This window comes from Tauraco erythrolophus, chromosome 29, assembly GCF_009769465.1.
Source record: "Tauraco erythrolophus isolate bTauEry1 chromosome 29, bTauEry1.pri, whole genome shotgun sequence".
In the NCBI taxonomy this organism is placed as follows: Eukaryota; Metazoa; Chordata; class Aves; order Musophagiformes; family Musophagidae; genus Tauraco; species Tauraco erythrolophus.
Window position 1 is genome coordinate 3,176,059 of NC_141493.1, and position 23,612 is coordinate 3,199,670.

General features: G+C 40.8%; 1 protein-coding gene across 8 annotated transcripts in view; it reads right to left on the bottom strand.

The window, feature by feature from the left end:
* Nucleotides 1–23,612, bottom strand: part of EBF2 (EBF transcription factor 2) — a 139,915-nt gene that overhangs the window by 13,739 nt on the left and 102,564 nt on the right. For 4 of the 8 annotated variants that reach the window (XM_086628195.1, XM_086628199.1, XM_086628194.1 and 1 more), the window contains 4 exons: nucleotides 21,651–21,732; nucleotides 11,217–11,334; nucleotides 9,343–9,473; nucleotides 8,660–8,786 (listed from right to left, as the gene is read on the bottom strand). In XM_086628195.1, the coding sequence (XP_086484321.1) occupies nucleotides 8,660–8,786; nucleotides 9,343–9,473; nucleotides 11,217–11,334; nucleotides 21,651–21,732 (458 nt within the window). Of the gene's footprint in view, nucleotides 1–8,659; nucleotides 8,787–9,342; nucleotides 9,501–9,586; nucleotides 9,598–11,203; nucleotides 11,335–21,650; nucleotides 21,733–23,612 lie in introns of all 8 variants that reach the window. The other 4 variants (XM_086628197.1, XM_086628193.1, XM_086628191.1 and 1 more) reach the window with 3 other exon arrangements.

Below are 23,612 nucleotides of genomic sequence, written 5' to 3' on the forward strand. Positions count from 1 at the left end.
ACACAGACCAGGGCCCCTGGCTCCCAGTGCCCCAACTCCAGCCATCCACTTGTACAGATGTTTCTGCCGTTGCGTTTAATGAACTGCATGGTGCTCCTGGACAATCCCTCGCCGTGTCTGTAATTTGTTAAACACAGAACTGGTGATATCGTTGTGCTTACAGCCAAGCCTTGAAGGAATTCTGTGCATTCATGTGTCTAGACGTGTGTGCACACCCCCTGTGCCTGCCTGTTCTGCTGAAAGCACGTGCTCATTTTCGGCCAGCATTTCGGAAAACGCATTCAGAGGCAGATACGTTGAAGGAAATGACAAAATTTATGTGAATGATGCATGCTACTTACAAAACCTCTAACTGAAAGTGTTCCAAAGAGTTACGCTAGTGAGTTTGGCTTACTCAATAAGGGAACAAAAGCACAACTTCGGCCCTTAAAACGGCTCCAGTTTCCCATGCTGACTTCTCACCATCTATCAAAGGCTGAGTGAATAATGTGAAAGATACAGCAGGGAAGCGTTGTCACAAAATACTCCTTTCTGGATGGATGTATTTACCCTGGACAAAATGGCTGTGACAGTAATACAGCGAGTTATGGCACAAATGCAAATTAAACAGGTCTTCCACTGTGTTCACTACACAGCCAGAAATCAAAAGTCCCGTATTTGCTCATCGAATAAACACATTACACACACACACACACCCCCCGCCCCGATATTTTGCCATCACAAAGTAGGGCACAGCTATTCATTAGACACATTAACTTCTTCAATTGTGTGTGGCTATTATGCACACACAGCCACTTCACTGCAATGATGTTAATCTCCAGTGGATAAAACCAAGATATTTTGACCCAGATCCTCAGTTAGTAACAGCTCGTCGAGCCCTACTGGCATGGCTGAGGATTTCAAAGAACTTCAGACGCTTTAATACTCTCTACTATGAAATCGTGGCCATAATAAACTGATTTCTGATTATTCAAAACTAAACACTAATTCAGACTAATACAGAAACCCCAAGTCAGTTCCTCAGCATTCTGCATGCTCATGGGCTTTGACTGCCTCTAATACATCAGGATTACTAGTGTTTACTAACACAGTTACAGGTTTTTAGAATTTCTTTATCCTTCAGAACGAGCATTATAACTCAGATAACACGTTCATGCAATCACATGCTGTGAATCCTGCTAAGAATTCCGTGACACATTTAATAAGTAACACACGTAAGTCCGTTAGCGCTGTCCTCATTCAGTGCTACTGTCCTCTATCCTCTTGTTACATTTATGGTTCTTTTGGAAAAAAAAAAAAAATCAAAAATAAAAAACTTGTGACATCAGCACAGCTGAAAACACCTGGTTCCAAGAGACATTGATGGCATTTCTTGAATTTTCCAAAATATACTCAGCACCTTACACGATAACCGTCTCGGACACCAGAAGAATGACACTCTCAAGCGAGACAGACTATTTTACTGATCCAGATTCTGTTTATCTGTGACTGTCTTTGGTATAACAACATGAAGGTAAAAGGTCATATTCCCTACTGAGATACACTTTATATTTACTTTTTATTAAATAATTATGGCATGGCATGAAGTTTAAATATTACAGGAGATAATCAAGTGGGAATTGAGCAGAGAAAACCCAGACCTGAGAATTTAGTCTTGGCTATACTTAGAATGTCTTTGCTCTCCACTGGGAGCCATTCTGGTTTGCTTAAGGAGTTTAATAATACACATTTCAACTGCCACAGAATCCACATCCCATTTGGGAAGAGGGTTTTTTTTTGGGGGGTGTTTTTTTTTGCCAATAATCCTGAGAGTTATAGGCCAATTCTCTCAAGAGCCTATACATCACTACATGCCATTTCTCTTCTTGATTACAAGTCTAATCAGTTAAGTTATATATCTTAAGCTGAGCAAACGCAATGTAAAATATATAGGAATTTAAACATATATGTATACATAGTTCACTAAAAATAGCTAATGGGAATATACAAAATGCTAATTCAGGAAGAAGAAATTGGCTATTATTCAAGAAACATTTTTCCAAAGGACTGACATGGACATTTTCATTCTGATAGATAAATAGCAGCAAATCGTTTCTCCACAATGTTGAATTGTTCTAAGAACTCAGCCATTTTGAATCAATGTATATATTATGTCTTCCAGCACAAGAGATTTTCTGTACAGCTCACAACAAAATTGCCTGCTTCGAGTTTTACTCATTAACGAAACAAAATTATCTGTGTCATGAAATCCTGTTAAAAATCAACATCCAACATTTGCACAAGTAAATGGTACCTGTTCAACCGAAGGGCAAGCTGTAGAATCCACCAGCAAGTTTAAACAGCTTTACCACAATACCACTTCCACTGAGAAAAGAGCTACTGGACCAGCAGTGATTTATCTATGTGTTACATAGAAACATGCCAAAATTATATCCAAATGCTTTGGGGTTCATGGATTCAGAGACCATAAAGGGGTGTGACCCAGAAGCAGGCTGCTTGTCATTTCCTACAGCTCAGGTAACTGAAATGAAGCCCCCATGAAAACTGATTTAGGTACAGCAAAATCCCTTTGGCAACTCTTAAATCCAGTGTTTGAGGCACAAGGGGTCCCTTGAATTTCCCAGAGCATAGCTTAAAAAATTGTGCATAACATCCTATAACATATACAAAAAAAAGAGAGTAACCATCTGGTGAATAAATTGCTGGTTAGTCTCTAAACCTCGCTCTGGCACGACTGTTTTAACAACAGAATTGTTACACTCAGCGGTAGGGAGAGGTCTAAATGCCCCCCAGTCTGCCAGACTCACGGCTCGAATAGAATGTGGCACAGTGTTGCCTCTTTTATGGTGCTCCTTTCCTTTCAAAATCCATGCTTTCATTTTAAATATGACTCTCCAGCTATTATGACTCACTGGAATAGGAGAAAAAAACAATACTCACACTCGAGCAACCGATGCCATGACATCTGTCTGCATTTGCAAAACTTGAAAGAACAGCTCAGTCCCATTCATCTCAATGGGGACCAGCTCAGATACCCAATGATAACGGTGCTGACATTTAAAGTATTAATTATTTCACCACACATCAAAGCACATAAGACTGCTGAAGGAAGATGATGTTATGAAGATCTGCACAATTTACCATGAGTGACAGCTCGTTCTGATATTGCCAGTGTATGCCTTGGGAGATGCGCACTCTCCTTCTCCACCAATCAAAAAAGGGCCACGTTCACAGACCTTAGCAAAGTTCTGCAGCTCGTCTTTGCTTTGCTCCACGAGGCAGACCAAAGGGCAAGTCCTCTGTCTGCGAGGTACGAATGAGAAGAAACCAAGTACGCGTACCCCTGGAAACATCCTGAGCCCAGAAAACTGAGCCCGAGGGAGCGCAGTATTTGGAGCGCGATGCCTAAACTTCTTAAAGATACTAACAGAGAGAAAAAGGCACCACTGCTCTTAAAGTTTGAATTCCAACTTTGCACTAGTGACTACCGTGACTCAAGCTAACAGTAGAGATGCTCGGCATTCACCCTACAGAATAAAATGTTCCCGTGTCGCCAGCTACAGACGCTGGCTTGCTAGCACCACGCTAATCCTGGGAGCAGGAGGTACATACACACTGCTCCGAGGGTACGTTGGGGCCTAGAGTTGGAAGGATGCTGCTAGAAGTGGACAGCAGGGGTCTGGTGTTACATGTGCTATGTTGGTAACAGCTGTTCCAAACACCCTACTACCAGCCCAGCGTTGCCTCCTATTGCACGTATCTTTGCCAGGCTAAAGCAGTGGCAGGAGCTGCTCTCCGCAAATGCTCCGGCACATGAGTTGCACTCTGGCCAAGTGAACTCGCTCTTCCAATCTGCAGAGCTCACGGCATCCTTGTAAGTGACACAAGACAACATCCTTGTTTCCCACAAGCAGGTAACAAGACCTTCTCAAATCTACTTACAAGCTTCAGCAAACCAGTACCTCCTGCCTGTGGTACCTGGCACAGACACTGACACAGTACAACCCCGGAGTCCAACATATCCTGCAGATTATTTTATATTGCATTGCTCTGACAAGTTAACCCCTGGAGGATTTCTGCTCAGTGAGGAAAATTATGTTCAAAATCTCCCGATATACACGTTCCCAGGTTAGCATCTCTATGACAAAGTAAATCCAGAGCTGTGATCAAACTTAAGATATGAAAGCCTACGAGACACATCCTCAGCTGGTATAAACTGATGTAAGTGTTATTAAAGTCAAGGGAACTATAATGGAACTACTTACAGCAGCAGAGAATTTGAATTTGTGCAGTATTAAACGCAGAATATGAGGCTACTGCTAGATTAGCAGCGGAGAACAAATGTTTTATGATTCTAGGAACAGCTGATGAAAGAAAAGTAATTCAGAACATGGAGATGTACGTGTAACCTGTATTCTCACCAGATTAAGGTACACGTGGGGACTAAATGTTTAGCTGTGGTGAATTAAAAATAGACTTTTTATCTCTAAGTGTATACTTAGCTACTAAAGTATGTAAATGGGTTGGGCAACTGCCATTAACATCAAACGAGGCACTTCTCTAGATGTGCGCTGTACTCTGTGGCATACTGCTAGATGTCCGTAGAATCCTGTTGGCTTCACTCTTCTAAAAGTTTTCCACCTGGGAATCTCATGGAAAAGTCCACACATCACATTTTGGCGACGAGAGGGATTTGATGGCTGAGTTGCAGCCCCCTGAATGATGGCTGGCAGCCCCGTAACGGCGGCGATGCCAGCGCCGCGCTCTGCGAGGAGCCCGGTACACACACACCCCACAGGACGTGTAGGAGCTCCCAGAACAGCTCCACTGCGGCAGTGACATTTACCCTTGAAATTTATATCTAATTTTTATATTCATCTTTTTAACAGTTTAGCATTTTCTTCTTCAAACAACCTGTTTTGTTCTGACTCTTTAAAAAAAATAAAAGAAAAAAGCTCAAGTATAATCAGGTCAAACATTAATATTTGATTGTATATTAAATATTGAGGGCATAGGCAGATACACACAACACCAACCAAGATCATTGTTTTTCTGTTTCCGTGTTTTAGAAGATTATTGGTGTTCTGATGATTACAGGATAAGACTAGAACCTGAGAGATCTATTTCCCTGTCTATCTTTAGCTTCCCTGTTCAACTAGTAAAGTGGTTAATCTTTCTTCATCCTTCTGTGGCAATATCTCATGTATAAAATGGAAGCACGTGTCTGTCTGTAACTGGTTGCCCATGCCTGATGCAGTGAGGCCCTGATGAACCCTCTGAGGTCTGGTTTTATACGGATAATTATTCTTGTTATACCTGTGAAGTACCTATAGCCAGCTACTCAGTATTTTTCATATGACTTGACCCTTCGTGCTTCTCATCTCGAGTTGTATCTCAGCACTTAATAATTATGAAGGACTTAATACAACATGACCCTGATAGTACCAGGGCTGGTAGTTGTTGCTGCTGTTATTAGTTCTGACAGAACTACATCTTCCCGTGCTTTTAGTTGGCAGGATTTCACACTTTTCAGTCTCCTGGGCTTGACGTTAATGTCTCTGCATTTCTTAGGTTTTTGGCAGGCTGGATGTAAAGGGGAGGTATTCAGAGGAGAAATTCTCATTTATAAAAGGAACTACAATTCGAGAGGAAAGTGGTCTTATCTGCATCTCCCACCCTATTGCATTCTCTGATCTGTTATCCATAAACTGTGTGACAGCTCAGAGGAATATATTGCAATATAAAGTCCTAAAAGTATGCAGAAAATAACAAACTTCAGCGAGCATGACAAAATCCCAGAATTTCGTTATGATGCACAGGACTGCTTTACCAATAATTGTAAAATCCATTGAACTTTCCTGAGTGTTTTATGTATTTGTCTGCCACACTCTACCCAGCAAATAGCTGCACTTCTGTGCTGCTACGGAGCATATTTTACAGAGTGCTACGGATACACACAGGCATTCTTGGGACAATGGCATTTAAACAACCTGGTTTCTTGAGGTTATTTTCTGGTAGCTTCTCTGCTGTCTAATAACATGGTTGAGCTCTTCACCCTTTCTTTCAGTTGAGGATTAATTCACATCCCTCCTACCATTTTCACAAAAATGCGCTGGGACTGTGCATCTTCGATGCTCCTACCTTTCTGACAAAATCTGACAGAAAGTGGCCAAGAGGTCCAAAAGTTATGGTGAAAGGTCTGAAGAAGACTTACAGGCAGAAGGACCCTAACTGCCTAGGTTATAAATCAATGCATTTGTTCACAGCAGGATCACAGCAGTTTTCTGATAGCACAGCCGCGACAAGAAAAAAAAAAAAGCCACCATGTTATTTTCATAGCTTAGAAGTTGTTTTTACTGCTATTAGCAGCAACAACCTGGGGGAATTGATTACACAGGTGAGCTTCTACCTAATAGCTGTGTTTATCATTTTGCCTGCCATGGTGGGAGAACTGCAGGTTCTTGAACAGACAGATTGAAAAGTTGTCTGTTCTACCCTCTCTCTAACAGCTCGGCATCTTCTGCGAAATGCTGTTTTGTAACATATGGCAGTAAGCACCCACTCACTCCTCAGAGAATGCTAACAGAGATCCCTCTGCCAATAACAGCAGTAAAAGAGGGATAGTATATTTAACTTTCTTCTCTTCTGCTGGCTCCCACATACACCTTCATGTCCTTTTTTGTGGAAGCACTCTAATCAACATGTCCGAGAACGGCACTGCAGTCTGATTCAAGTCCCTCCTAGATGGTACAAGTCAGTCTTGCACTTACAACAGCTTTACAATAAGACTTTTCTTCATAGAGGAACGCACATTCTTATTACACGTCTCTCCATCACTCCATTCCTAAACCTCTTTCAGCACAGGATCCAACAGCACACGGCCGGTGGCCCTCAGTAATTCTCGTGTTGAAGACACTGAGATCAAGGCCTCAAGAAGCAGAAAATGGCACAGAAGAACTTCACACTGCAATCTGTAATAATAACTGAAGAATTAACAGTCTCTCTCTCTGAAGGTGAACGCATCAGGTGTTACCTAGTGCAGCCCCTACAGGCCCCATACTGCACATGGATCAGGGAGACTGTTCCTTTGCTTAAGGAATGCCAGACTCCGGTGAGTTAACCTGTCCCATCTCTCTAGAAACACGATTCTATTTGCATGCACATTTGAAACATTAACCTGCTTGATGGCTTTGCCAGTTATTTCTCAGGAAAAGGAGATAGGTTTAACCTGCTCAGACATCAGATTCATCTTTTCCCAAAGAAAAAGCCTGGGAACTGCCTTGGAAGAAAATGTGCTTCAAAAGCTTTTGGCCAGATCCTGATCTCACGAGCCCAGGAATAATTCCAGAATGACTTTGCACTGCACTAGGGTTATTTTGGTGCAAAATCAGAAGAAAGTCCTAATCTCATTGAGACAGATTCAAAGTCAGCTTCAGTCAATGGATATCATTTCAGCATCTTCAATTAACCGTGGATCAGACCTCTATCACAACAAAAAGAACCCTTTGTCAGTTCAGCTTATGTTTTATTCGAGTGTCTAGAATAACTGAAGATTTACTTCTTGCTGCAGGTTTCTGGGTGTGGCAGTTGTACAAATACCTTTACACGCACATAACTGGATACTAATTTAGCATGTGTGCTAATGAAGGGTATACGGAACAGCGTAACACAGCAACAGGATCTTCACAAATCATCGGTTCTTTCTAAAGTTCTACAGTATCAGATTTTCATTCGAGTTTTTCCACTTTTAGAAAAATTCTAACACTCCACTCAACAGGTAGTTTTTACCTTAAAATTTGTAATAAAAAAATTATTGGACCTTCATTATTACTTTAGTTAAATTATTATTTCAAGTGTGTTGAATATAATACACAAAGACTGTTTAATGATGATTGTTGTAGTAAGAGGCTTTTAAACATTAAATAAATCCTTCCATTTGGAGAAATCTGTGTATGATTTGGTGGGAGCAAGTCATTCAACTTCAATATAAATCCACTCCTCAGAACTCAGCACACCATTATTCTCCAGCCATATGTAACAGGCTACAGAAACATTATTGTATATGCTGTATGCCATCCTTGTTACTACTGGTACTGGCAGTTCAATGAGATGAACAACTGGTCTCATCTGGTTTTTTTCTTTCAGATCTATAGATAATGTTCTGCTAGCAGAAGTGAAGACAGGACACTAAATAAGTTGATAATCCATTTAAGAATAAAAACATCCAACAGATTTCTTTTCCACTCAGCTCATTGGCATCTCTTGATACAAGATGCTCTCCTTGCCCTCTGGGATTACCTTGAAAATGAAAGGTTACACCCAGCGAGAGAGAAATGTAAAATACTGGTATAAATAAAACATCTCCCAGTATGTAGAACAATGCTATCATGTTCCTGTACACTCAATACATCTATAGGCAGACCCATATCATAACAGCGTGAGCTCTAATCTGGAAAAAATATTAACATGTGTAGTAACAGTGCCTTAGCACCTCTGCACAAAAATGAAGCTCTCTCCTTTCATGTCCAAACGTCACAACTAGCAGAGTGGCCTTCAGACAGCAACGGGCTCAAGCAAGCAGGCAGAGAGTTGTCTATACTGCTTACCAAGACAAGGAGGCTCTGAGCTCAGCTCCTCCAGCGTAAATCCAGTCACCTACCTGTGTAAATAAACCTGCCCGGTGCACCTTTGCAAAACTGTTTGGATTTGTACGATAATGTCACTTCGACCACTCCGGGAATGTGACGTGGAGGTGTCTGAACTCGGATGGCATGAGGCGTGATAAGCTGGGAAATAACAAAAGGAGAGGCACGATGATGACTCTGCTTTCACTTTTCACCCTCCAAACATGCTTTATGAGTAAATGCATTGCTTATTCCTATATAGGAGACACTATAGATCAGGCAAGTGATACATCTGCTCTAGTTTCTTGCCCCAGGAGAGGAGGACACCTTTTAGGATGAATTTTCATGAGGATGATTGTACTGTTTATGGCCATTGGTTAATTGCTGGCTTATTTCTGAACCCAGAGGGAATTTTTTCTCCTTCCCAAACTCTAACCTGTTCTTCATTTCTTTACCTTTACTTGTCTCCAGACGCCTAGAATTGTTCAGTTCCATTCTGGATATCATTGAGCAGTTGGCCTCAATAATATCATATAGTAAGGAGTTCCACAGACTAAACACATTCTGTGAATTTCCTTCACACAGGTTTGGATGGCCTGCCCTACACGCCATCATTTCTGTACCATTATTGGAATGGGAATCAACACCGGTCCCGCTTCACTGTCCTCAGAAAAGGAGTGTTTCTTCAGTTTCGCAATCAGGAGGCAGCTCTACCTACCTCACTCCATACAAGCATGGTTCCAAACACAACTTGCAGCCCATCAAAGAAGTTGTCTCCAATAATGATCACCATTGCTCCACCTGTAGTCCAGCCTTCGCTTGGGCTGATTGCTTTGATGCACGGTGTTGCTAAACAAAACAAAACAGACGTTAGAGCAGCAGGTTGTGGAGGTTTTTTTGCCCATAGTTTTGAGACCCTTTCAGCAGAGGGGTGCAAGCAGCTTTAAGCAGCCCTAAGTCACAGTGACACAAACTGCAGCTTAGAGCAGCTTCACCTGCCCACTCCTGGGAGTTTCTGCACTGCTGCAGCTTCACCGCTGGCGTGAATTCCCCAGTGCTGACAAAGGCCTGGGACAAGTCCCCTCCAGCCATTCACCCATGAAGGCTGCTTTACCATTGGATGGAGCCCAGTAAATAAATAAATAAATAGAAGCATGTTTTCTGCCTTGCTAGTGTTAATTACTTGCCTATTCATTACTGACACTTAACATGGTGTCATTAAAGCCTAATAGGCCAACTGTAGTGGGTGTAAAACTGAAAGGCTTGAACGATTGTGCAGAGGCTGTTTAAAAAATCCTCCGCTCATTAGCATACGATCACACAAAAGCTAAACCTGTGGAAAGAGAGGTGGGCTAAGATTTATTAAGTTTATCAATGAGTAAAAAAAGACAAGAGAATATCAAACGTTTCCTTCAATTCTTATCAGGAGACAATTTCTAATAATTTTCTTGATTTTATAGAGTAGATTTTTTTTTTCTCCTCTCTTCCATATGTTCAAGGCCTCTGGACTATACATCCCATCAGGAACCCAATATGGTTTCCAGGCCATAACCAAAGTCAATCCATCACTCCATTCCCAATGTTGACAGGGTCAGAGGTGGAGGGGAACTTTGGCAGTGCTCCAAAAACATGAGACTGCTTTGAACAGCCAGTCAATCACATCCAATCAGTCAAGGAAAAACTGGATGGCTTCCTAGGCTAGGAATCCTGGGATTTTCCTTCTACCATTTCACTGCCCGCTGGGGGAGAATTAACACCACTCTGAATTCTTTACTGATTCAATCATTTTCTTCCAGTTCATTAATTCTTCTTTTAGGTTGATACAGGGCACAGTTAAGAAGTGGGGCAGCAAAACATTATAATGAAATAATATCCTTGCTTGTCTTTTCTACTAACATCACTAGCTCTTCTCACTTTCACTAGCTGCAGGGGAGGGAAAAGTAGACACCGATAGCATTTTCTGGGAATTCTGAGTACTGTCTGTGAGGAGGTGGGACGCGTTGGTAATGAGCGTACGGGAAGAGGGAGAGGAGGGGCCAACCTTTTTGAAGCTTCACAGATACAAGTGTTTGTAATTGCTTTAATACAGTCGAAACCCCGCCCTGCGGATGGCCATGAGTCTTGCTTAGCCAAATAAACTCAAATCAATTAGTGCCAGTTCCTTCTGTGCATTGTTACGCTTCGCACAGTTTGTTTAAGGAACCGGTGACACTTTCTCATACACATCTTGTGCTGCAACGTTCTGTTTAACTCAGATGTCAGGTTGCCTCGTTTGCCTGAAATCAAATCTACCCCAGCTGAACAAGAAGTCTGAAATTTAGATAATACTTAGCGTTTCTATGTTTTTTATCTCTACAGTACAAACTAATTAATAAATTGGGGGGAGGGGAAGGGGGAGCCAGTGTCTTAGATGTAAAGAGGATCATATTTTGCATGCAGTAGACGCTGTTTTCCTGCCTCTTCTCTAAACCCCCCTGAGGTTCTGCAGTTCCCCCTCAGCTCTCCTTCCCTCCTGAAAACAACTAGAAATTGAAGAACGAGTAATATGTTTTTGCATTTATTTGTGTACTGTTCTTCACAGAAATATCCTACCTTCTGACGGGTCGAGCCTCCTCGCTCTCCGTCCATGCTTGGAGTTGTTGTGAACAAACATGTTGTCAGACACTGCCAGTACGTGCCCATCAACGTTCACCGTTGTTGACAGCACAACCTAGATATTTAGAAAGGGAAGAAAAGGCAGGCAGGTGAACAATTTACTTCGAAATTCAACTTGTTAAGTATTAATTATTCAGTTTAGCTAAAACCCTGTTCTGTTTGTACAATGGCATCACGTCCTGAAGGGTTTACTCCCCAACAAGAAGGGGAGAAAATATTTTCAGTCTTCATTCTGTCCATTAATTCCATTTAACGTAGCATCCTAAGGGCCGTATAAAGTCCTGTCTGTATAATGAACCAGCTACTGCAGATGGCCCTAAATGGAGTTTCCTATGATGCACTGCAGCGTAGCTGATGGCAGAGAGGTCTCTATCACCAACCAGGAGGGCAGGCTGCAGAGCACCGCAGCAATTTGCCCTCTGATACGTGCATGCAGATTCAGAGCCATCTGCTGCACTGCGCACACGCAAACGTATCCGCATCTGCTCCGAAAATACAGGTCTCCATTGACTGAGCCAACGGGAAACTCCTACTAGGTGAAAACAGCACCTAATGTCACGTCTGGTGTGTGACCTACGCATGCTTGGTGCCTCCTGAACATCTTCTGAGCCTGAGGACCCCGAATCAAGCAGCAGTTTTTAAACCATAGCCTCCACGGCTTATGTTGCCAGGCTCCAACAGCAGAGGAATTCTTAGAGGAATTAACTATATATTAATTAATCCCACTTCGTTTTCCCTTTACAATACAGTATCCAAAGTCCTACAAATCCAGAAATATTTGTGCCTTTAAACCACAAACTTTTAGGAAAAAAAGAACAAACTGCGTTTTAACTACTGAAAGAAGATGCACCTTGTCGAAACGTTCAGGTTTTGACCATTAGTTGGTGTAAATCAGCTTAACTCCGTTCAGCTGCCACACAGCCACGGTGATTTGCAGCTATTGAGAATCCGACCCTGGATGTGTTCCTAAATTTTCACAGGTACAGCTGTCACAGTCTAGGTAAGAGCATGTCAAGCTCTAATTGTTGATAAAACTATATTCAGCACATAGCAGGAAAACCTTGCCCTCCTACAGGATTATGCTAGTTTAAAGAATTCTTTCTTTCTTGAGACAAGTTTAATTCATTCCAAAAGGCTCTTGTCACACTGTACTCTTATCCTTCTCAAGCATTCTTGTCACAAAATGTGTTGCTTTTGTGTGCCAACTGATTTCATCATTGCACACTTGGGTGGAGTGAGACTCCCATCCAAAGTGAACGCTTCCCGCATGACATCGCTGAACCCACTCAGATGCACTTCATTATTTTCCGTTAAACAATGGAAATAAATTTTAATCTCTCACTGGCCAGCGCAGAGCACACTACGGCAACAGGGGAATAGACCTGAATTATTCCAGTGTCTGAAATATTTACGACAAGTGTTTAAATTGTAACCAAATGTAAATAAAAAGTATATCATATATATACACATATATAGTTACACTATATAATATATACATATCTGACCTCACATACACAAGGTACGTATGTGCTAAACACACACCCACATGCTCTTGGTATGAGATCTTTATAATATATGCAGGCTTCAAGTCTACACACGTTCCCTGTCGGAATAACCACTTGGGTGTAAATGTCGTGCACAATACAAGAGCCACGTTTTGGTAAGAGTTGTAGAGATCCCTGTAGCTTGAGTAACAGCAAGAAACAGTCCTCTGCGTAGAAGACAAGTGCTGAGCATCCTCTATTCCCTGAGCCAGCAGGAATGGAAGATGCCCTTCTAGACCTCTCTCCATGAGCAGTTCCATTTTTGTTTACCTCTCCCATTCATCATAGGAGGGTCAAAGCCACTTGGCATTTCACAGGCTGGGACCTAGGGTAAATAAATACGGCGTTCTCAGGGACAGGACAAAACGCAAAGTTCAGATCTGGACCAGAACCCTCTCAAAGTCGTGGACCTTATTTGGAGTAATCTCTGAGGTACTGCTGAAATTCAGCAGAGACCTTTGTTGTCTTTGCTCCGGCACTGCCAGCCAACTCATTGTCAAGGATGTGGAGTAAGAACATGCGAGATCATGGACATAAAAATTACTGAACTTCTTCACTTTGCTCCAGTCATTCCCTCTTGCCTGATGAAGATGACAATCCGATTGTTTTATATTGAAGATTAAAAAACAATGTTTTATTGATAAAAGGAAGAGGAATGTGCATTCCACTATGGTCTCTAACTCCCAGGCCCTTCCATTTCACAAGCCAACTGCTTTCCCCCAGTGAGTATTTCCTGGGTCATGAAGGGTGACCCTTTCCATCTGGAATCAATCAGTCAACTCCTGACAACTTCCTGAAACACCTCACTCCATTTCCTGTTCTCTCCCCCTTCTCTCTTTTCCCCTGGTTTGCTTCACTCTTCAAAACTGCAGGCCACAGCAGCTTAATGTTAGAGGGTCAGACACAGTTAGACTCCAAAACACTACACGAGAACACCTTTGACCTTCAAAAATCTTTACATCTTAGCTAAACAAATCAAGGTCAACGTTTCTTACCATTACCTTGTTAACCATTTATATGCATTTTTGCCAATACCTTTCTGAACACGTATTTATCAATAACACTTGTTCTCCTAACATCGTAAAACATTCCAAGCCGTTTTTCCCTTTTTTTTAAAAAAAAAAAACTGTATTTAGTGGCGATGAAAGGTGATGTGTGAACTTCCCTGGAGATTTAAATTCTCAGAGTTGTCCACAGCACTGGCAAATTAATGGCAAATGGTTTTGGTGCATTTTTCTTTTTCTGATCTGATGGCACTACTTCTTGTGTATGACAAGTTCAAAGATATTTGAAATTCTATCTATTCTATTTCAAATAGAAATTTCATTTCTATGCCTATTCACTTGATGGTCTTTTACTTAAAACCTGAGAACATGGAAATACATCAGGTAGGCCATGGATTATGGTAATTGCAGTTGAGTGCCAAATTTGACACAGACAGCATAAAGACTAAAGATTTTGTGCCACCCAACAGCTGGATCAACCCATCACCTCTGCTGGGGTTTCAGAGGACAACCGACCAAGTAAGAAATAGACACAGCAACGTGCTGCTCCTTCCTCCATCCAAAAGTAGGTTTAATCTCTAGGAACAGCGAGGGAGCTACAGGCTTCTAAGCGGTGTTTTCGGCAGCTCTTGACATTCCCGCTGCAAATCTGCAAGGGTCTTGTAATTAACTATGAAGCCACAGACACAAACCAACGATTCTCCAGCAACACTGAAGAAATGCACATGCTCTATCTCCACGTTATTTTCGGTTCCTGGGTGGATTTCTGTAACATAATCCCGGCTCAAAAACCCCAATGAGGATTCACCTACCATGACACTCAGTCGAACTGTCTTTAACACGTTAAACGGGGTTCTCTGAGCTGCACTGCCCCTCTTTACTTCCATGCACAGTTCAAAGCGTTGTATTTCTTTACAAACCCACAGGTACAATCTTTCCTCCCCTATCTGTACATTATATTGGTATTTCTACATTCTAAAGTATGCTCCTCTTCAAATCACATACATGCAAGTAAACACACACCATCATACATACAAAGCTGTCTCACTCACAGACACCTATTTAGACATATGGTACAAACATTCCAGGCATACAGGCATTTACTTACATGTAACATATCTCATCACTGTGTAAATGATCTCTCTCAAGAAATTCCTGTTACCGTTCCAAGTGTGGAAAAAATTCTTTATGACATTGTACATCTGGAAACAATATTACATTCCTGATGCACTTTCGCTTATAACTCTCTAGTCAAAGCACCATGTTATTTTAGCTTTTCAAAAGAATAACTGCTATGAGGATTTAAAAAATTATCATCATTATTATTATTTTCCAGCTGGGTGGAAGGAAAGATGTCAGGCCTCATCCTGCTGTCTTCACTTGGACAGAACTCCCATTGATGTCAATAGGCGTTTTGGTTGAGCGAGTAATACAGGAGCAGATTCTGGGATATAATGTGTTTGCTTCATAGTTGGATTAGGAATAAGATAAACAATGTGAAAAATGCCAGCAGCCTCTCTCTGCTCAAAACTTCACTGAATTCTTTGGGAAATCCTTCCTGAGACCCCGAGCCTGCTGCAAACTCCAGGCTAGCAGAAATAACGACGCACATGGCCGTCACTTCAGGAATGGGGCCTCCTAAGACTACAGGGGCACAGGGCAGGAGATAACGCCTGGGTCACTGGCATCTAGTCTCCTGCTACAGACAACCCAACCATGTAGCTACTTTTATAAAATTATCTTTAACCTCTTGAAGCTTTTGCCTTTGGTAGTCCTCTTGTTTTAAAGCCTAGTTGTCCTGACGGTCAATGAATTTATGGTTTATAGCCTAAATTTATTCCTAGTCAGTTCATACTTAACACGAGCTTTAAAATTACTATTTCCCACTCTGATCTACCTTAGGATATTTTTAGACAGCAGTTACGTCCCTTCTCAGTGCCTGCCACTAAAGCATTTGAGCAAAGCTCTTGTCCACTCCCCAGTCACCTTAATGACCCATTCCTGCACCTGTTCCAGTTTCATTTTCACTCGCTTTTGAAGATGGTTAAACCGGTATATTGTATTCCAAACAAGAAACCAGTAGGGTACAATCATACAAATGCATCTTTCTTTCTTCTGGCAAAGCTTACCTGAGACATAGCAGAATCTCATCTGTGGTTTGTTTTTAAAAGACAATACACAAGTCTGACAACTCACTGTCACCATGGCTATTTGGTCTTCTGCTCTGAAGACATTAAGCTGCTTGAGTCATTTTTTCTTTTGCAGTTGCAGTCAGTCCCTCCCTTACTCACACAGAATCTAAAATAACATCACCTTTTGTTGGGTCAGTTGCTATCTGATGACAGAATCTGCCACCCAGTAATAGCTCTGGACTCTGCTGATACCAGTTGCATTTGTTTCGCAATTTATACCTGGGAAATTAGTCTCTCGTAACGACATTACTCTCTGTAGTATTCACCTCTCTAACAACAGTTCGGCGATCTCTATCCATATCCAGATCTGACCATGGGGGTGTCTGGCACGTTCTTTCACCATCAGTCTGAAAAGGATTTTGATTTAGACTCATTATGCTTTATTCTTGCTATCCCTTTTTGTTTCTTTACGGTCCACAACATTCCTAACTCACAATATTATCCCACCTCTCTTACCCATTTTTCTTTTTCCTGAATGACACAGATCCTTCAGTGCTTCGTACTAGAAGCTAGCTGAGTGAATTCTCAAACACAGCCAGCTTTGCTCACGTGCCTGGTGATGAACTGATCCAACCACTCCGAGGTCAGGAAGGAAATCTCCCCAGGGATACACCTTGTTATTTTTCCTTTCTCTTTGTCCCTAGAGCACCTAGAGGGGGATACCTGCCAGGAAACATTCCATGTCATAATTTCTGCTGAAAACAGAGGGCAACTGCTGACCTTTCTCTTTTTATTTCTAAAAAACATGTTGGTTCAAAGATGACCATGGTTAGTATTGATGTTCTGTTGCCTTGTACCACTCTCTCGGCCGTGGCACCGTAGGATCTGTTTAATCATTATGTTAGTGGATAACATAATAGCAGAATTCCCAATCAACAGGAGTCTAATGCGTTAGCATCAGGTCTCAGCTGAAGCATTTTAGCTGAAGTGTCTCATCTTAATTCCACAGAATTATTGTCCCCCATTACACACCGGTCGTTACCATTAAGTATCATTGGGCTTCAACCAAGTTCTCTACGAGAAGTCCTCATTAAATGGAGGGCGTAATTTTTTTTAAATTCTGTTCCTGGGTGAATCACTCACTGAGAATACAGCAATGACAGTAATGACAATACCTAGGAAAACTCATATTAGCAGATTAGCTGAACTCAAATAGCACTATGGTTTAAATAGGTGATTTTAGTATGCTTTTTGTTTCAGTTTTCCACTGACAATCTTTATTCAGAAAGATTTTAATTGATAAATAATCAGGATTTGCATCAGTTAAATTTGCAAGGACATATTACTTGATCTGCATACGTATTTGAGTATCTTTGAAGCTGCACTTAATATCAAAGCAAATTTCAAATAGTTAATGTGATCACAAAGCAGCTGGTGTTGCTCTCCAAACTAAAGAATTACACTAAAAAAAAAAAACCTCTTCAGGCATCTGGAGCTGTATTAAATTTACAATGCAGTGTTAATGTAACCTTTCCACTCTTTTTTCTCCCACCCCCCTTTTTTTAAATGGGTGTGATATAAATGAAATCTAACATTTGATTTAATATATTGTAACTATACTATAAAATATCTAAATCTTTTAACATATCTAGAAATGAGGCTCAGGCCAGGCTCCGAGACTGGATCCCAACGCCCTGGAACTTTGGTTATCAGCCAAACCAAGCCCAAACTCTGTAGCTTCACGCCCATCTCTAATCAGAAGCATTAACTTGACACTTTTCCAGACATGAGTAACAATTCTTCCGTGCTGGAAGAACTCAATAAGATGCATTGTACAGCACCATTTCCATGTCTCTTTAGTTATATTTATGTCTCAACAACAAAGCCTGAGTCTTGGGCTTTCGTTCAACCTCCATGAAAGAGTAAAAATGGTTTTTGGTGAGACCTCTTCAGTTCCAGGTTTCAGCAGCAATTTAAATGACATCTTTGATACAGGGGTTCTCTCCTGTTTTTTTCTATAACCATAAAAAAAGGAGTATCTTAATGTCTCCTGGACATCTGAAAAGCACTGCTCCATTGAAAATGAATATATTTGGCTCTGCAGAAAAACATCAGTACAAATTAAAAGATACTCAGCTCAGCATTGCTGCAGAAGTCTGTTTGCATAAGGAAAGTTAAATACATGGAAATGTTTGAAAGAGGAGGGCCTTAATAACAACAGCTGTACAAATAATTTATTAGGAAAAAAAACAATAAAGGTTTTAGATGTGGCCCAAGAATAAAACATAACGAATTAAATCATAAAATGAACAAAGTATCCTACTGCACTGCACTTTTTGACCCTGCTTTTACTCTGCTCACATGTTCTTGGGCTGGTAGGACGAACAACGGTCCTTTCAAACCTAATAATCAATTCTGCACATTAATTACTTTGCCTGATGTAAATGTTCACAACGTGCAAGCACACCACTAATATCTGAAGTAATCTGTTTTTCCCACTACTGACTTTGAGGGTAGCTGACAGACCATGCTCAAGAAGCAGCAGGCAGAGAAGTGTTTGCCAAACTTAAAAACAAAAACCAAACCAAAACACGACACAAGAACACCCAAAAAAACCTCTAACAAAACAGAAACAAAAAATCTGCCAAAACCCAGGAAGATCCAGAAAACCAAAAGAGTGGAGCATTCAAGAACACTCCTAACTTTTGTTACATTCAGGGAAGTCATGCTTCTATCCTTGGAAACGACGAGGCAGACAGAAAACAAGCTGTCTTTGCTTGTTGTCTTTACAGTTCATTATGGCTAATTTCCTTTGGAACACAGAGCTTTTTTAATCCCAATGTGTAAAATTTTAGAAACTGAACTACTTTTTGTATTTATTTTTTTTAATACATACTGACCTCTGTAGCCCAGAACAAAGCTCATCAACCGATGTGTCCAGTTTTGAGCAGGCTTGAAGGAAGATCCTGCTTTCACTTCAAACCTCAAGCATTTTGCAATTTGTCTCAAAGGGTTCATTTTTGTAACTCTGAAACAAAGCCTTGTCAACATTTCCGGTTTCGACAAGAAGTAAGCTAAACCTAGTGGTTTTGCCTGATCTTGATTAATTTGGGGGTTGGAACTTCAATCTCACAAGGAAACTCCAAGGGTATGAACTCACATGGAGGGAAAGTGCAAAAGGAGTTGCAGCAAGCCCTGCAAAACAGAACCAGAGAGTTTCACTTGGCTCTGGTTTTCCGGCTTGGCATGCTGTAAGGCACAAAACCCAGATGAAGAGTCTAGCCCAGTTCATTTTTTTTCTCCAATAAATGGCTGATTTTGATACAAAGATCAAAATAACTTTACTTTCTCCTATAAAAGAGGCATGCCAGGTGGATGGGCTGACAGAATGAAGGCATTCCAGCAGTAACCATGTGGGTGCCGTAAGGCTCGTTTCGGTTTCCCTGTTCAACGTTTCACTGGAAATCTGAAGTTGTTTAGGCTCTATAACATCACCACTTTGGGAGTGGAGATAGAGGGGTGAAACAAAGAACATGGCTGATACCAGAGAGAGATTTCTGCCAAAAAAAATCCCAGACCCCAAATCCTCCTGCAGTTCAGCAGCTGATGGATATCTAGGATTTTGGTTTCACTCATCATAGTGAGGTGGCAGCTAGCATGAGACTGAAACCAGACCTGAATTTCTCCAGTGTTCAGGTGTGTTTGGATCCAGAGTTTACATTTTGGCTGTTGCAACCAATATTATTTGCAATATGGCAGTGCCTCGAATCCCCAGGTGCTAATCAGGATACCCTTGCGCAAGATTTTTTACAAACTCATAACAAAACAAAAAAAAGAGGCTCTGTTTATGTTTCATTACATTCCACAATCAGCTATTCTAGCTGGCTCTGAGAGCTAACAAGATCTGTTTACATGCTATAAATTGAGTTTTCCTTTACTCTCAGAATTTTTCGCATTCTTGGTGGATGATATCTAATTGGTGTTTCTTCTTTATGGAAATTGCCACTTGAAAAAAAAATCAGTATAAATTTCCTAACAATGAGCACCTCTTTTTTCTCATGTCTTATCACCACTAGAAACACGGAATGAAGAAGTCACTGCAGTCTCTTTAAACCACTAGTGAAAAAAATTAAGTTGGTCAGGAATTTTTCTCTAAATTTATTTCCACTCAAAAAAATAGCAACTGTTATAATTTTGGTCTACATTTCTTTAAAATTTTTGGAGCTTTCAGAAGCTTTCGTTTTGCAGTATTTCTCTTAAAAAGCTGAACTCTTTTTTTTCCCCCAGTAAAAATATACATCCTGTGTATTTTTCATTGCTAGTAAAAGCAAAAAAAGAAAAAAATCACTTGTCTGTAAAAACATATTTTGGTGGAAAGTTTAAACAATTCTGTAAACTCCTGTGGAGTTTTAAATTCATTTATAAATGAGGAAACTGATGCAAGTGCCCAAGTAACAAAACATGAATTGCCAAACCTAAGAATGTCACCTTCCTACTACAAGTCTTGTAGTTCCCACCTGGAAATCAGGCATCCCCCAGTAAGGTAAAATCCTCTTTGTGTCAGGGACGTGGCACAGTGAAGGTACAGTAACAATCACAACAACCAGTAACAGCATTTACAAGGACAGTCCTGATTTTCATCAGCAGATTTCAAAGGCTCCGGCTGGAAAAGCGCGTGTGCGCTTTCTCCAACGCTCTCCTGAATCAAGACCACAGAGTTTTACCAAGGTAAGCAACCCCACTGGAGAGGTGGAAATAAATACTAAAAGGAAAAACGGCTCATCAAAGGTCACCCAACAAATGAGTGGTGCAGTCCCACCATCTGACTTGCCATCCTGTATCCCCTCCGCCAGACCATGCTGCCTCACTCCATTCCATCAGTTAGTTCCAACGCCACTTTTCCATGCCATGGCACCTTCCACACCACACAGGGACGCCACAGTGCATCCAGGATGTGAAAGTCCTGAGCATTCCATTTACATTTTTGGGAGAGCCAAGTTACAGGTAAAATCCTCATTTATTAAACGTAGTTGCTTAAAAGGTTGGGGTAGGGAAGATGGGAGCCTGCCTGCCTTTCTCTTCACCTCCTCCTGGGTTTGCATGAGTGGGTGTTCACAATACATCAGCCACACGATGATGAAACCAGTGGCAGATCTCACTGCAAAGCAGCTGGGTCATTGTCCCATGGGTCCTGTTGCTTTGCTGCACGAGAGCTTAAAGTGACCATCGCTGTTTGGGCAGCTTTTTGTAAAGAAGCTGGAAAGGAGGGCGTGAGAGAGTTAAAAGGCAAAAGAGATGGAAAGAGATAGGGAGTGGAGGGAAATGAGGAGACTGCTTGTGTACCACGTAGAGAGCTACTTTGAAAAATTCTGAGGCATCTAAGTATCACAAACACGATCCCTGCTGTGGGCAGCTGTATGTGCGAGTGCTTTGCCCGAGGGTGTCAAATCAAATATCCACTGCTGGTTGGTACAGTACATCACTTCCCCTTGGGGATTCAGAGTGGAAAAAGAGGAAAGAAGGGGAAAAAAAGGTTTAAACACAACAAATGGAGAAAAACTTTAACAATATCTGATACGGTTTATCATATGCTGTCATCATATTTATTATGAACAATGTAGGAGGGAGGAGAGGGAAAAGGAAAAGAAGAAAAAAACCAGACAGGTTAATATTGAGCTTTGTAAGGCTTACCTGGAACCGTCTCATATCTCTTGGGTTTCCTGCTGTTTTCAAACAATTCTGATTGCACTTGAGAAAAAATTTTAAGAAGAATCTGGAAAGATAAAGAACCACGTCACTTCTATTAACCACAAAAACCTTACGTTGTTATAGTCTGCTTTAAAGCATACATCGTAGTGATTTACATGGTGTATCAGTAGACCAGGACTGTAAGAACTTTCTGAAACAAAACAAACAAAACCAAACCCTAACAAACAGAAGTTAAAAATACCAGCTAAAGTACAACCAATGGGACTGTAATCCACCCTGAGCTGGGCTGCTCGCTACTATAAATCAACATATCCGCTTTGATTTATGCCAGCTTCCTTGCTGCATCCTTGACCACACAATTTTAGTCTCCTTCTTTATCTCTCCCCGGCATACAAGGTCTTTCTTTCGCTGTCTGAAGGGATTTCCCGTGAAACAATACAGAAGGATAATGTTATTGTAAAAACTACAAAAACCAACAGGGCAACTCTGAGGCAGATAAGCCCTGAAACTACTTCAAACGTATTAAAAAACACAGAAACAAATACAGCTCCTCGAAGAAGCTGATGAGATTTCATCATGATGATGTTTTTAGTGATTAAGATTTCGGTAACTAAAGCAGAGAAGCAGAACTGTCGACAGCTCAGATTATAATCTTACAGAGATTTTGAGAGAGGATAACAAAAACACGACCTGAAGTAATGCATGACAGCTCATGCTGTCCAAGCAGATAAACCTATTAACATGGTACAAAGTTCTTGTGCCAATTACTTTGGCCCCGTCACCTACGCCTATCTTTATGTGTTATTATTCTGCAGAGTTTAGCCTGCCATGTACACAAGTTGAATTTTCAGCATGCTTGACTGCCTTACCCATACTGTGCACTAGAGCAGATAGATTTTACAGTTTAGAAATATTAGACAGGCATTTTTCTATAAGCTTTTCCCCAAAATTTTCTGTCAAATCCAGGGAGAAGACGATTCATCCCTTTGTTATCTGATTGATCTGATTAAATTTGTGAATTTCAGAGGTAAAGAAAAACTATATGAAAAATCATAGTTGTTGGATTAAAAAAAAAACCAGCCCGTCTTCAAAATTCAGACATAATAAGCAAGAAATTTTTTTTGCATCCTCTGTCAAAAGTGAAAATATTGTCTGTGATTCTTTTCATTTCTGTTTGTTAAGACAAAATGGGTTTAACTGCAACAATTAAAAAAAAAATGAAGATTTTAAGATAGAGTTAGAAGGAAAAAGACTTGGATATAAGAAAAAAAATAAATAGTTGAAGAATTGATTTAGAATACAAAGAACGATTTATTTATTTATTTCTCTTGCTGAGTGCTTTCCTTAAAAAAAAAAAAAATCCGCTTTTGCAGTAAGTTAAAGTCCCAGGTGAGCCAGGCCTATTTCCCTTTCTGTTACTATGACAACGATTTTTTACCGCAGTCCCTAAGTCCCTTCAGAACTCACACATTCATGCCTTGAATTAGAACTTTAAAGGAGAAAGATGTATATTTCCCAGGGTTTACCAACAACCACCACCAAAATAGTCCTAACGCAAGATAATAAAGCAGAAATCCACGCGCCCTTGTTATCGCTGCTTTCTCTGCACCGCTTACATCGTGCTGTTTCTCTTCCATCTGCCCCAAACATACCAAGAAATATTGCAGGATCTGATCCATTTATATGTTGCTTGAACAAACAAAACCCTTTGAAAACCCCACAACAATTGAACCCAGAAAAAAGACCCAGATAACGTCATATAAAATGACTGTCACAGAACACATCCTGCCAGGGAGCTTTTTAAATTAAGGTTCCTTTTTTTCCTTAAATCTCTCACAAATATTTTAAAAACATCTATAATATTTTCTCTGAGCTTGCATTTTGCAGACTGTTATTTCTGTCTCCGTGGTTCCTTCTCATTCAGGACGTAAAGAGCTCACTGGA